Raw genomic sequence first — 15,382 nt, forward strand, 5'->3', positions numbered from 1 at the left:
ACAACACTCCCATGATCTGGAAAATTGATGTGAAATATTTTGGCCCTCCCTTGGTATTAGAGAAAAAGTCTGCTTTTTTTTCGTTTATGGGGTGTTACAATAAATTGTTGTAAAATTTGGGTTATTTGGTGATAATATATTTTCTAAATTTTTTCTGCATTGACTCCTGGCTTTTACATATTCCTTCCAGCTCTAATCCTCCAAAACTCCTATTTCATTTCTTATGCCAACCTCTGAAATATAGAAACTGTGATAGTGAAAGTTGCAATGGGAAAGTGGCGGGATACTTATACTCTTGAGTGGGTTTCTTATGTGACATAAAAGATTATATGGTTATTTGTATGTGATGAGCTATTCAAAAGAAATCTACTAAATAGAAAACCATTACCCATATTTTTGGATATTTACCACCAGGTAATTCATTCCTTGAATTCAAAGAGGAGATGGAAAATACCTATAAGGTCTACTGTGCCAGCTATGACCAGGCTTTGGCCCTGATGGAGATGTATAAGAAGGTACCCAACCTACAGAAAGTGATTCATGATGGCATCACTGCACTGGTGTGAGTTGAAGCACCAGAATGGGTTGGGAAACTTACTGATGTAGGAAGAAATTAGAATCAGATTTTTAAACTTTATGCCACCTATTAAGATCCTGATCAAGAAAACTAGGAGTCCAAATGTCTTCCATTCTGGTTGTATTTTATCTGGAGGACAATGTCCAGTTCTGGGTATCACATTTGGAAGGAGAAATTGACACATTGGAGCATTAAAGAATTAGAGATTTTTATTTTGGTGAAGAGAAAACTGAGTGATAGGGTAAAATATTTAAAACCTAACATAAAGAAAAGGGATTGTCCTTTTTTAATTTGATTCCAGAGGAAGCCACCCTAGTAGAAGTAAATGAAAGTCAGTTTTGGCTCTAACAATTTTCTGAGTTGTCCAGACAGCATTTCTGCAGATGCTGGTTAACTTCCTTTTGGGATGTTGTAAAAGAAATGGCTGCATTCATGGTGAAGGAAAAGAAGAAATGACCTCTAAATACCTTTTTTTTTTTTTTAAACCCTTACCTTCTGTCTTGGAGTCAATTGGCTCCAAGGCAGAAGAGTGGTAAGGGCTAGGCAATGGGGTCAAGTGACTTGCCCAGGGTCACACATCTAGGAAGTGGCTGAGGCCGAATTTGAACCTAGGACCTCCCGTCTCTAGGCCTGGTTCTCAATCCACTGAGCTACCCAGCTGCCCCCTCTAAATACCTTTCTAACTCTAAGATTCTACAATGCTATCCATTGCTATGATCTTTGGGGAGTTGATAATGATTGTGTGAGAGAGAGAAAATCATATCCAGCAATGCAAAGGAACAGCCCAAGCAGGGGAAGGGCAAGAAGACTCAAGATTCCAAAAAGGAACAGAGGAGCTAGGGGAAGTTGAAACTGCCAGATCACTTCTTCTTGTGAACTTTCCTGGGATGGAGGGTCTGTGAAGAGGATCCCTCTGAACATTGACTACCTTCCAGTGAACCCTTATAATAGAATATACAACAAATATAAAAACACAGGAGTTAATATTCATTCTGAGGCGCATGATAATTAAGACCAAAAAGGATTAGGAGTATTATTCTCTAGCCAAACCATTGTCTGTGAGTTGTGATGATGACAATGATCTCCATGAAAGAGTTTGAACCTGTCTTCCCAAAATGGATGATCATTCCCAGAAAGTTTCCAGATTGCTAGTAAACTTTACTTATGCACAGTTGATTTTTGCTTTTCAGCTGTCAGTCCTTTAACCATAATCCACTTTAAACTTTACTGCCCCATCTTTTCTGTCCCTTTCTACAAATCAAAAATGTTAACAGTTACTCACATATATACAATGCTTAAGTGTAGAAATCACATTCTGTTCCCCTCAACAGCCCTGGGAAGGACTTTGAAATGATTTCTGACAAGTATCCCTTGTAATAAAAACCCAAGACCACTAGTTCTGCTGATTCCTTTCTTCCAGCTATAGGCTAACCTTTCCCTCTCCCTCTTCCTCTCACCTTCCATCCCTCCCTCTCTCTCTAGCTCTCCCCCTCCTTGCCCCTCCCTCTCTCTTTCTCTCATCTCTTCCTTCTCCCCCATCCCTTCCTTCACTTCCTCTTCCTTGTCTCTTTCCTCTCTCTCCCCCAACCTCCTCTCTCTTCTCTCCCTTTTCTTTCCCATTTCCCCAACCTTTCTATCTGTCTCCAGAAAAAAAAAGGGAAAAGACTTTGCCTTAGGCAGAAATGCCAATGGGAAGCATCCTATTAGGCTAAGGCAGTTCTGTCTCAGTTATTTAGTAGGAGTCAGTTGTGCTATTTTCAGGACTGCCTCACCTTTTTGCAATATTGGAGGACTGTTACCTGAAAAGCCAGAGCCCTGTTTTGCAAATCTGAAAACCAAAGCTTTGGTCAGTTTTTTCTGGCCAACTCTGCTTTCTGTTCCTATGTGGGAAGCAAGGCAGTACCATCCCATGGTGCTGAAATTTGGGGGTAAGCTAAGGGCTCTCCTAATCCATTTCTCTTGGTTACTGAGACTTCCTTATAGAGCACCTAACTCATAATTTTAAGTTTGAATGTCACCAAATGCCCAGAGTCCTTTTAGAAACTGCAGAGGTGAAGATACATGAAATTAAGTGTGAATTTTTCAATTCTAGCTGCTCTATGATTAATAGAACTTTGAGGGTTGGATGGAGCCTTAAAAATTATCTAGTCCATCTGTTATATAGTCCATATGTAGTTATATAATCTTAAAGATTATCTAGTCCATCATGAAATAGATGCAGAAATGGAGGCTATAGGAGGGGAGGTGACTGTGCTAGTGCTACATGGTAAATTAGTAGCAGAAACAGAATCCATGTCTCCCAAATCCCAAGCTCCTCTCTTTCTACCAGATCCCACTGCCTCCTGGTATCCTTGAGCTGTTCCAGAGATGCCTGGAAGCTATATTCCTCTGCTGTAGAGATTTTGAGGTTCCTCTTTGGGGGAAAGAAGTCATTTATGGCATAGGGTTTCTTGAGATCTACCAGTTTTCCAACTGCTCCACTAAGTTCATCAACTACTTAGCCTCCAGTATTTGCAGGGCATTGGGGAAAGAGAACCTGGGTGCCAAGTACCATACCACATACTTTATAAATATTGTCTTATTTGATCCTTACAACAACTCTGGAAGGCAAGCATCATTATTATCCCCCTTTTCCTATTGAGGAAACTAAAACAGACATAGACTAAATGACAGCCTAGGGTCACACAACTACTATGTAACCGAGGTCAGATTTAAACTCAAGTTTCCTGGTTCTGAGCCCAGGGCTCTATCCACTGGGCAACACAACTACCTTTAAACTTTCTGTTAAAGGAGCACAGAATATATTCCAATTCTCAATTTCAGATACAGCCAAAATTTTTTCTAGAAGGCCCCATGCTCCCATATTTTGTGACTCCTCCTCTCCCCCCCCCCCTCAAGTTTATAGAAAGAATTGAATCAGCTATATTTGTGGTTCTCTTGATTAGGGAGAATTAGATAGATCAAAGTTTATTATTCACACTCCAATAGTCTTCAGACTCTAAGGCTAGATAAATACATTTCAGAGTCTTTTGCATTGAGATGGTCCTTAAAAACCATTGGAGCCCCTAAGAGGGACAAGAAGGGACTCTAGACAGAGCCTTGGAGGACAGTCATAGTTGGGAGTGAAACATGGATGTGGACTTCCCAAAGGAAACTCTGAAGATTGGTGAGACAGTAGAAGAGAGAAGTGTCATAAAAATGGAAGGAGAAAAGCATTCTGGAGGAGGGAGTGGTCAAAGAAGGACAGGAAATGAGAAAAGGCCATTGGATTTAGCAATTAGCAGATCATTGGTAACTTTGGTGAGATTGTTTGTAACCTTGCAGAGAATCATTTTGTGACCATAAAAGGTGGAAGCTACATTGCAAGCAGGAGGAAGAGGAGGAGAAGGAGGAGAAGATGGAGGAGGAGGAGGAGGAGGAGGAGGAGGAGGAGGGGAAGAAGAAATGACTGTAGACATTTTTTCCCTTAGGAATATGGCTGTGAATAGGAGGAGAGAGGAAGTGGGACTGAGCTGGACAAGGAGAAGGAACACCTGTTCCTGTTTATCAGTGACTATAACTCAGAGGAGGGAAAGATGGTGACCCATAGAGGTGCTGAGGTTCAGGATAGGGAAGGAGAGAGGAAGCACACAATAGATGGCCTCTGTTCTCTCAGTGAAGTAGGAGGTAAAGCTGGCTGCTAACAGAGAGAAGGCAGGAGTGCTAGGAGACTTGAGGAAGGAGAGACATTTTAGAACAGCCTGTTCTGGAAATGGGAGGAAGAAGCAAAAAAGGAAGGATCAAAATCTTTCTATGTAGCATTGAGGGCCCAGGCAGTTTGATTGTATGACTTTCTTCAGTGGCCTTCTCTTCCTCCTCCTTCTCCTTCTCCTTTTTCTCCTCCTCTTTGTCCTTCTCCTCTTCCTCCTCCTCCTCCTCCTCTTTGAGTTGATGTTTAAAATGTAAACAGTGACATTTTAGAAATAGGCAAATAGTTCAAATCAGGCCTGATTTATTCTTTTGTTGACTGTTGACTTAATGAAGAGATGGAGGAGAATTTTAAAGTATAAGTACGTGTACACCTTCACCTTCCATCTTAGAATCTACACTAAGTACTGGTAGTATTGGTTCCAAGGCAGAAGAGTGGTAAGGGCTAGGCGGTTGGGATTAAGTGACTAGGCCAGGGTCACATGGAGAAGAAGAATTGGAGGCCAAATTGGAACCCAGGACCTCCTGGGTCTAAGCCTGGCTCTCTCTCCACTGAGCCTCCTAGCTGCCCCCAGACATTCTTTTCTTTGAAGAGCCAGTTAAGCATTGAGGGAACCCAGGATGAGTGTTTGGCAAGATCTGATCCACCACATCCCCACTGAATGTTGAGGCTAAAAATGGGCCTAAGCAAGCATCTACTTCATGAATTCTCAACCTGGGATCTGTGAACTTGTTTTTTAAATATTTTGATACCTGCATTTCACTATCAGTGGTTTCCTTTGTAATATATTTATATATATATATATATATTTATATATATATATATATATATATATATTTTATCTGACACATTTAAAAACATGGTTAGCTTTTGCTAATGTATCTTAAGGGGTCATGACCCAAAAAAGCTTTTTAAGAACTCTATGGGAGTGGGATATTTGGGTGGCTCAGGGCATTGAGAGTCAGGCCTAGAGATGAGAGAGGTCCTGGGTTCAAATCTAGCCTCAGACACTTCCCATCTGTGTGACCCTGGGCAGGTCACTTAACCCCCATTGCCTAGCCCTTATTCTTCTTCTGCCTTAGAACCATTACACAGTATTGATTCTAAGGTAGAAGGGAAGGGTTTCAAGAAAGAAAAACTCCTGATATAGTTCAATGTTCTCATCTTACAAGTGACAAGAATGAGGACCAGAGACGATAAATGCCTTGCCCAGTGTCAGAGTTGGGACTGAAACATTGGTCTCCAATTCCTAGTACCAATTCTCTATCCGGTACACAAGTGTCTACCTAACTCATTTGTGCCCCCTTCCCTTTTTCCCTTAGGCCACAGGCTAGAGCTTCAGGCCTCAGTTTCCTGCTGGTGATACCTGTGCAGCCGGTGACCAGATACCCACCCCTACTGCTGAAGATACTAGAGAACACACCACCTGATGACCAGGCCTATGAGGCCTTGCAGAGGGACACCAGAGCCACACAAGAAGTTAATTCCAATGTCAACGAGTATAAGAGGTGGAGGGAAAATGGTAAGAATTTTGGCCAGTCAGGAAAAGCCCTCAAACTCCCAGATTAACTGGTTCTGGCCTTGGACAAATATGTATTGATGATGCTACTCCATAAAGACTGAATTAGTGGTGATGGGACCAACCAAGGACACAAGGTTTCCCAAGCACTGAGAAGCCCAATATTGCCAATAACATGAATGACAGAGCTTTAAGGTGAACGAAGCCCTTTCCCTGTAACAGCCCCATGAAGGAGGAAGTGAGATCATTCTTATCCTTATTTCACACATGAAGAAACAAAGACTCCCAGTGGTTGGTTGAGTTGGCCAAGGCCATAGGCCCAAGGGAGGAGGGACTCAAAACCCAGCAGCTGCTCACCCCAAGATGGCCCAAGAAGTGTCTGGTATATCATGTGACTTCTCAAACGTCTCCATCAAGCCCCCTTTTATGGGGAGAACCTTCATGGCCCCTGGGCTTCCCTTCCTTGTTTCCATCAAGCTAATGTTCTTTTCCATAGCAGTGACCAAAGCCTGGCCCTAGACCCGCCTTCTCCAGAAAGGCTTGCTCCCTCTCTCATGCATCCCTTTCCCTCCTGCTCTGTTGCTTACTGCCCCACAGCCACAGACTACAAGGTGGAGCCTCTGACAGCCAGGGAGCGCTGGGCCCAGAGGAAGACGCTGCGCCCGAGTCAGTGCCAGCAAGGAGCTGGGATTGGGACCCGGGTGAGAGTCTTTGGTACTTGCGTCTCCTGGCACCTTGCTGCCCTGCAAGTCGTAGGGGCAGGCTCTCCTGGAAGACTCTGGATGCGTGGCAGGGCAGACGTGAGGGAGAACGTTTGTGGGAGAGCCCAGAGGACAGCTGGGGTGACACTGATGGCTGCAGCAGAGTCCAGCTGGTAACCGAGGGACAGCACATCCCTTCCCTTGCCCCTTTTCATCCTCTGTCCTTTAGCTGGGGGCACACCTTTCCGCACACTCTTCCTCGGGTGCCAATGCCAGCACTAAGCTGTGGTTCCCTGAGCCAAAGGAGAAGAAGCACACCCTCCTGAGACACACTATAGCCCTGTTAGATATGGGCGTCAGAGGCAAAGGCCAGGCCACAACACCCTAATTACAGCCCTGTGAGCAGGCGATTCAGAGGCTGTGAGTGTCCAGTGAAGGTCATTTCTCCTCCGTGGAATTATCACTAGTCACTTTTCTAGAGCGAAAGAATAGAGATTTCCATTGTCCTGATCCCTTCTGTCACCCTCCAAGGGTGAAAAACATGATGACTCTGGGATATAGAACGATGCTGCCAGCAAAACCAATTCAAAATGCATTTGTGATCGCCCACTTTGTGCAAGGCCCAGTGCTCCGGGCTGGGTCTGCAAAGTCCGACTTTGAATTATCCTGATTAGGATATTGTTACTGGGAGAAAAGAAGGCAAAGGATGGGAAGTTCCTCGAGGGTGTCTTTTGGCACTGGTACATAGTAGGATTATAAATCAAGCTTAATAAAATTTGGAGAGACCAGCATTCCATCCACATATATCCACGTGTGTCTTGGGAGTTAAAGAGCAAGCAAGTCATTCTTTAGTGGGCATCTGAATAAAGACTCTTCAATTTCAACTTTTCTGCATAGCCTCACATGACAGATACTGTCAGAATACAACCCTTCCAAAAGGAAAATGTCAGCAGAAATAGTGCAGAGCCTTCAAAATGTGACCCACACCCCCCCCCCCACACACACCCAGACCACATCTGGGCCATTACTCACTCCCAGGTTGCCACCAATGAACCCTTCACTTCAGCCCACATGACTCTCCTGTGATGCACTGACCCTGACCTCAATCTGTGCACTTCAGACTTGGATCCTTGATAACTTGAAGTCTTTCTCCTTTCTTAGGGTTCATCTCTGAGTTTATCCTCAGGTCATATCCAATCTACTCACATCAGCAGCTGGGAATCTGTTCCTCAAAGTGTTGGAAATACAAGACGACTCTGTTAGGTCTTAGCTACTCCACCTTTCCACATGGAGGCCCTCTTGGTCCCCCTAAGCTCTCCTAGTCTAGACAGGCAAGATGCATACATACCTTTTCATCTGCGTGGACTCTCTCAGGTCCCTTGTGTCCCCACAGAGATGCACTGGCCCTCTAGGAATCCTTGCTACACAGCCACTGGCTTTGGTTCATTCTTCTCCACCATCCTGTGCTGATTCCAGCAAATTCCTGAGCAAAGGGGAAAGTATTTGGGAAGGTCTGCATTTTCATTCCTGGTGGGGATGAAGATTGTTAATCCATCATGTATATATACTCTTCAAAACGGTGTCCTCATGCTTCCTTTCAGGCATTCCTCAATGCCTGAATGGTTTAACTGCTTTTCTGAGCTGATTAAGTGGTTGAAAGTTCAGAATTTGGTTTGTAAAATAATTTTCCTCTCTGGCTCCTCCACTTCAGTTTTCATTGTTGCCTCCTGAGTAACATCAAACTCAGCCAAGCATTTAAGAGCCTCCACAATATATGACCACCTTCCTGTTTTTTCACTTTTTCTCATGCTGTGGCTAATCTTTACACATACAATAAATGGTAGCCAATGTGGAGGAGTTACAGATTTTCATTACTTCACGAATATTTTTGTACAAGAATTTTCACTATTATCTCTTTGTGGTACAAACCCAGCAGTGCTATGGCTGGATCAAATGGCAGGCAGTCTTTTATTGCCCTTTGGTCACAGTTCTAAATTGCCATCCAGAATGGTTGGATCAATTCACAACTCCACCAGCCATACTTTAGTTTCCCAGTTTTGCCACATCCCCTCCAACATTTATTATTTTCCTTTATTGGCCTGTCTGCTAGGTGTGAGGTGGTACCTCAGAGTAGTTTTGATTTGCATTTATCTAATTATGAGAGATTTAGAACACTTTTTCATGTGCTTATTAATATTTTTGATTTTTTTTACCTGAAAACTGTCTATTCATGTCCCTTGCCCATTTATCAATTGGGGAATGAATTGATTTTTTGTACAATTGATTTAGCATCTTAGAAATTTAAGAAATTAGGCTTTTAAAAGTCAGAGGTTTTTGTTAAAAAAGATTTTTTCACAATTTTTTGCTTTCTTCTAATTTTGTTTGCATTGGCTTTGTTTGTACAGAAACTTTTTAATTTACTATAATCAAAATTATTCATTTACAATTTTTAATATTCTTTATTTTTTGCTTGGTCTTAAGTTTTTTCCTTCCCATAGATCAGGCAGGTACACTAGTCTGTGTTCATCTAATTAACTTAAACTTACCTCTTTATATTTAAGTCATTTAATCATTCTGAATTTATCTTAGTATAGGCTGTGAGATGTTGATCTAAACCTAATCTCTCCCCTACTGTTTTCCAATTTTCCCAAAAGCTTTTGTCAAATAGTGGGCTCTTATCCCAATAGTTAGGATCTTTGGGTATATTGTACACTATCTTGCTGAGGTCATTTGCCCCAAGTCTATTCCACTGATCCTCCTTTCTGTCTCTTAGCCAGTACCATATTGTTTTGATGGCCGCTGCTTTATAGTACAGTTTAAGATCTGCTACTGCTAGGCCCCCGTCCTTCACAGCTTTTTTCATTAGTTCCCTTCACAATATTGACTCTAAGAATGGAGGTAATGATTAAAAAAGAAACAAAGTATGGAAGGAGAGGCAGGTGTATAGATTCCTTAGTTCTTCCTCATCTTCCAGCCTTAGTCTTTTTTTTTGTACTTGGAAGACAGCAATTCCTGCCTGCTGGTTGTTGTGTGTGTGTGTAGATGAGTCCTGTCTTCAGGGAATTTACATTCTAAATGGAGGCGATGGCACCTAGAAAGGAGGAGGCTTCAGAGGCAAGGTGGAGAATTCCATCAACTCAGGACTTTATAAGAAATTATCTAATATTTGTGTTAACTTCCTCAGAGTCATCATGAATAAAGCACTATGGGAAATCACAATGAAAATGAGATGTTATTAGCATTAGTAGCAATTGTAATGTTAGTAGTAGTTATTCTAAGGGTGATTATCTGATACTGTTTCAACTTGTCATTTGATTGAGCTGGAAAACCTAGGATAGAGGACAAGGGATTTAGACACATAATTTATTGATAGTCCTTTGCAGGCTGGAGAAGAGCTTTCAAAACAGATTCTCATTTCTCTAATATCAGTCCGATACTAAGAGGATGATTACTATGCCCTCTTATATTTTTCCCCAGTATGATAGCTCTGTAAGACCTAAGACTGTGCTGCCCAGTACAGAGATTACAAACAAATTGTGAGAGTATCTGTGCCAGGGGACTAGGCTAGGCAGAGTTTGGAAGCCAAGCCTGGATGGGGAATTCCCTCACTTGGGGCTGGTTGAAGGAAATAATAACTGCATACTTTTGATTTCTTAACAGCTTTCTTCCTCCAGAGGCTCAGCAGCCACCTTCCTGATACTCCACCCCACCACCCTCCTCTCCTTGATCTGAATCACTCCCATGACTGCTCAGTTACAAAATTCCATTTCAGTTTGTATGTTAACCTGTGATATATTGAAACCACAGTGGGGAAAGTCATGATGTGTGTGTGTGTGTGTGTGTGTGTGTGTAAGTGTAGACTCGGTATAGGTTGGAAGAGGTGCCTCCTAATGGGATCCCATTAATTATTGGCCAGCTTTATGACTCATCACGTCTTCTCCTTTGTTTAGACACTCCAACCTGCTGCAGACACACAGGTCAAGGCCCTTGTGAACAAGTATGGTCCCAGCAAGCTCTGCCAGATGACAAGTAACATCAACGGTATTGGAAATCTGGCTGTGACCCTTCAGAGAGGGCAGATTGTGGCTCCCCTTCAGGACAGGGATATCAAAGGAAATACTAGTTGTTGGATGGTGGACACTGGAGGTATTTATACAAGGAACTGTGCAGTCTCTCTTCTTTGTCTGGGGAGAGCCCACAGCCACTCCTCAAAGGCTTTTCTACCGAACATTCAACAAATCATGTCCACTATGTCACATAAAGATTAATAAAAGAATATCTTTTTTTTCCTAGAGAAGAGAAGGCTTAGAGAGTCCATGTTCAGTGTTCAAATATCTGAGTGGTTGTCATGGAGAAGAGAAATAGAAATTTTAATGTCTGACATCTGTGTGTCACTAATTACAATTTATAAAGCCCTTTTCATATATTGTCTCGTTTCAATCATTAAAATAATTCTGTGAAATAGATTCTATGATTATTTTATAGATCAAGAAATGGAGGTGAAGAAATTTTCCCCAGGTTCTCTTCAAATCCATGTCTTTATGACTTTGAGCAGTAAGTGCTTGGCAATGGGGGCTAAGTCAGTTGCCCACAGTTATATAGCTAGGAAGTATCCAAGGCCAAATTTGAACCTAGAACCTTCTGTCTTTAGGCCTGGCTCTTGATCCACTGAGTCACCTAGCTGCCTCCTTGTCCTCCTATAGGTGCCTCGACCTCAGGAAGGGGAAACAATGCCAGGAAGTGGGCACTTGGGGCTGTGGGCCAGAGCTGAGCTGTAAGCACAAGGTGCAAGGCATCATTTAGATTCTCAATTCTTCAGCTTCATTCATTTATATAATCCCTAAACACTTTGCTCGATTGCCCCAATCCCTTGACATAATGCTCTTCCTCTTAGATCACACATAGCATTTTATTCTTCTTGTTCACATCTGACCCATTTTGAATAATATAAGCCATATGAGTGAAGATACACTGTTTGATCTGAACTTTATACCTCTTTCCAGGCCTCCCAGGACCTAGCTCAGAATTTTACCTTTTTAATACATTTTTGTTTAATGAAGGAAATTGGAAACGCATTTGTCATTCCCAGAGGACTAACTGCCCATCTCAGAAAAATTTCCATGTGATTTCCAGGTTATCGAGAGTAAATGCCAGCCGGAGAATTAGAACCATATCAGGTTGTCCCACATGAGGAGCCCAGCATTCAGGCAGGTGCTGTGGATGGTTTCAATATCCAACCAGCAGAGATTCCCAGGGCACCAGTCCATGTTGTCATGCCTTTTTTTTAGATAGATTTTAAAGAAAGGAAAGCAACTTGAATTTACACTACTCCTTGTACATACATGTTTCCATTTTCTCCTTTGTTAAAGAGCTCAAAATGCTTTAAAGAAGTTATAATCATGCTATCTTATTTCACTTCCCAGTGACTCATATCCCTGGCATGATAGACTCTTCTCTTATAACAAAAAGAAATTTCAGTAAGAAAAATGAAAACCGCCTATTGGCCATGTCTGATAACATGTCTCATTCCATCCTATTCTGTTTACCATCTGCATCTGGGGAGATGGTGCACACAAGAGCCAGAAGATTCAAATAAATATTCCCTTTAATAAAAGCCTATCAAAATATCCCCAGAGACAAGCAGTCTCCAAAGCAGTTGGAAGGTATTTCCTGATAGTAAAAGCATTCGGGAAGTAAGTTCTCTCGCATCTCAGAAACTCTACCAAAGTCCTAAAAAACACTTTCCTCTTCTTGTTCAAAAAGTCCTGCCACTGAGTCTCAGACCCATCTGGAGGCAAAGTTAACTCCAAGTGCCCCAGATCTGCTCCATAGCTTCTTAACTTACAGTAATCCTTAATGATTTTTTGGGGGGGACTGAGCTAGGGGGCAGCTAGGAACTCCTGCCTCAGAAGTCCCATCAAGATCCTGGGCTACAACGCACATCTAGCCTTGGTCTCTCAGATGGAGAGATGGGACATAGGTTTTACCAACACCATCAGGTGTTGTTTTCATCTACATTATTATAGTCATTGTTATTCTCTTGATTTTTCTTATTTCTCTAAAATTTCTAAAATTATTCTGCATTTTCTTAGTCATTGCTTCTTATGGCACGATATTCCATTACTTTCATATGGATACCCTTCCATTTGGTGTTTTCATAACTGCATTCTTTCCTGGTTCCCCTCCTCAAATTCTGACTGCTACTTCCCCTCATCCTTTGCAGGGTCATTATCTCTGTCCCTTTCCTAAAGGAACTGTGGGTATACCAGAAGATACTGTGCTGAGCTCTCTTTCCTTTTCTTTTTATACTCTCTCAACTGGCAATCACATTAGTTCCCATGGTTTAATTACTGTCTCTTTGTAGATAATTTCAGATCTATATATTTAATCCTTGGTTTTCTCCTGAGCTCTTCTCCTATTTCATAACCTGCCTGTTTGAACTGGATGTCTTATAGACATCTTAAACTACACAGGTCCAAAATAGAAAACTCATTCTTTTTCTTTTTTAAATTCAATTTTTATTGTCATGAACTACATATTTCCATATTGGTCATTGTTGTAAGAGTACACTGATACATAACTAAAACCCCAAAACAAAACCATAAATACACTGATGGGAAAGATGACTCCAACAGTTCTTTCTCTGGAGGTGGATAGCATTCCCTTTCATTGTATTGATGGAACTCATTATTTTTCACCACCAACTCATTCCTCTTTTGAACTTCTCTTTTACTGCCCAAAGCATCATTATCCTTCCAACCGTGGTGATCCCCTTGACTTCTTCCTTTAATTCACCCTACCTATCTGAAGAGGGACACACCTTATGAATTCAGCCTATCTTTATAACATCTTTCACATATGTCCCCATTCTCTGAACTCATAGAGCCACCAATATGTTTCAGTGCTTTGTTATCTTAATATTAGAAATTAATTTAATTAATATTATATATTTTGGGAGAAACTAGAAGTAGATTCCCACTGTCAAATCAGTCAGATATTAGTCAACAAGCATTTTTAAAATACTTCCAATATCTCTGTTGAACAACCTCCTAATTGATCTATGTACCTCAAGTCTCTCCCTTCTTCATTCTATCATCTACATAGGTATTTAACCATTTCCAGAGCTTGATATTCCTTACTTGACCTGTGTTCAAATCCTTGTGTCTCCAGTTGCCTTGCCTATTATAATTTCAGTGCCTCCTTCTTATTGCTAGAATCAAGTAGAAATGCCTCTATTTGCCATTTGAAGCTCTTCACAACCTGGTCATTCTTACCTCTCCAGAGACCTGTTACCTACCTTTCCTACACATGCCCTGTGAGAATCAGCCACACTGGCTTATCCTCACACATAAAAGGTTCCGTCATTTCACTCCTATAGCTCTTTTTCCTCATCTGTTAAAGGAAAGGATTGGACTAGACAGTATTTTAGGATTATCTTCAGCTTTAACTTTATAATCTGATGATCCAAGTAAAATTTACAATTGGGGTACAAGAAAAATCAGGATATCCACCAATAGTAACAAGAGAAAAAAAGACTATATAGTCATATTAGAGGCAGAAAAACCTTTGGCAAAGCACATCATTTTAATATTTTGAATTGTAAAATATAGAAATATGAGAATTTTTCCTTCATAATATTAAAAAGTATATATCCATAGCCACAAGTTAATATTATATACTTTGTAAGAATCTAGATGTACATTCCCACTAAAAACAGGTGTAAAATCAGTCATATATCAATCAATGTTCATTTTTAAATACCTCTGATGTGCCAGACATTTTGCTAAATGCTAAGGATCCGAAGACAAATGTCCTTGCCTTCAAGGAGTTTACATTCTAAGAGAAAACAATAGTTATCTATATAAGCATATACATAATATAAGATGGTTTGGGTTTTAATAGAAAGGACAACAATGACTGGATAAAATCAGTAAAGGCTCCATGTAGAAGATGGCTTTTGTGCTGTACACTAAAGGGAATGAAAGAGTTCATTTTAGGCAGTGGAAAATACAGAGATGGGAAATGGAACCTTTTATGTGTGAGGATAAGCCAGTGTGGCTGATTCTCACAGGGCATGTGTAGGAAAGGTAGGTAACAGGTCTCTGGAGAGGTAAGAATGACCAGGTTGTAAAGAGCTTCAAATGGCAAATAGAGGCATTTCTACTTGATTCTAGCAATAAGAAGGAGGCACTGAAATTATAAAGGAGCTGGGTAACATGATCGAAAACTTATGCTTTAGGAAAATCATTTTGTTGATGTGTGAAGGACGGATTGGAGTGAGCAGGCTTGAGGCAGGAAACCCAAGTAGGAGACCATTGAAATAGTTGAGATGGGAGATTGAGGAGGTCTTACACTGGAGTCATCACTGTGTGAGCCATAGGATCTGATCTCATGCAAAATTAATTGAGCAAACAGAAGTGTGAAACAGAAATCTGTCAGCTTATTTAATAGGGGGGTGAGTGAGTTTGAGAAGTCAAATATGGCACTGAGATCATATTCATTTGTGACTAGAAGGAAAATAGACAGGGGAAGCTGGGTTTGAGGGGAAAGAGAATGAGGTTGAAATTGGATATGTTAGGGGCAGCTAACAGTAAATAGAGTACCAGGTCTGCAGTTAGGATTGGCCTCAGACACTTCCCAGCTGTATTGACTCTGGGCAAGTCATTTAACCCCAAGTGCCTAGACCCCTTCTGTCTTAAAAGTTGTTAGTGAGGCAAAAAGTAAGGGTTTTATTGGGTAGGGAAAACTGGGTTTGGATCCCTTCCTCACAACATATATGAAAGTAAATTCTACTTCACCGATCTAAATATTTTTTAAAAAGTAGAATGCTAAAAGAAAAAGGAATACAAGACTCAGGCATGGTAAATAAGATTTCCATGAATCTGTCAAATGGAAGA

General features: G+C 41.2%; 1 protein-coding gene across 3 annotated transcripts in view; it reads left to right on the forward strand.

Moving 5' to 3' along the window:
- LOC103094615 (rho guanine nucleotide exchange factor 37-like) overlaps window positions 1-10,912 on the forward strand; it is a 41,441-nt gene extending 30,529 nt beyond the window's left edge. For 2 of the 3 annotated variants that reach the window (XM_007473103.3, XM_056810946.1), the window contains 4 exons: window positions 415-562; window positions 5,588-5,787; window positions 6,382-6,485; window positions 10,436-10,912. In XM_007473103.3, the coding sequence (XP_007473165.2) occupies window positions 415-562; window positions 5,588-5,787; window positions 6,382-6,485; window positions 10,436-10,753 (770 nt within the window). In that variant the 3' untranslated portion in view covers window positions 10,754-10,912. The remainder of the gene's footprint in view (window positions 1-414; window positions 563-5,587; window positions 5,788-6,381; window positions 6,486-10,435) is intronic. The other variant, XM_056810947.1, reaches the window with a different exon arrangement.
- Window positions 10,913-15,382: the final 4,470 nt, after the last annotated feature.

The sequence above is a fragment of the Monodelphis domestica genome, chromosome 1 (assembly GCF_027887165.1).
Source record: "Monodelphis domestica isolate mMonDom1 chromosome 1, mMonDom1.pri, whole genome shotgun sequence".
NCBI lineage: Eukaryota > Metazoa > Chordata > Mammalia > Didelphimorphia > Didelphidae > Monodelphis > Monodelphis domestica.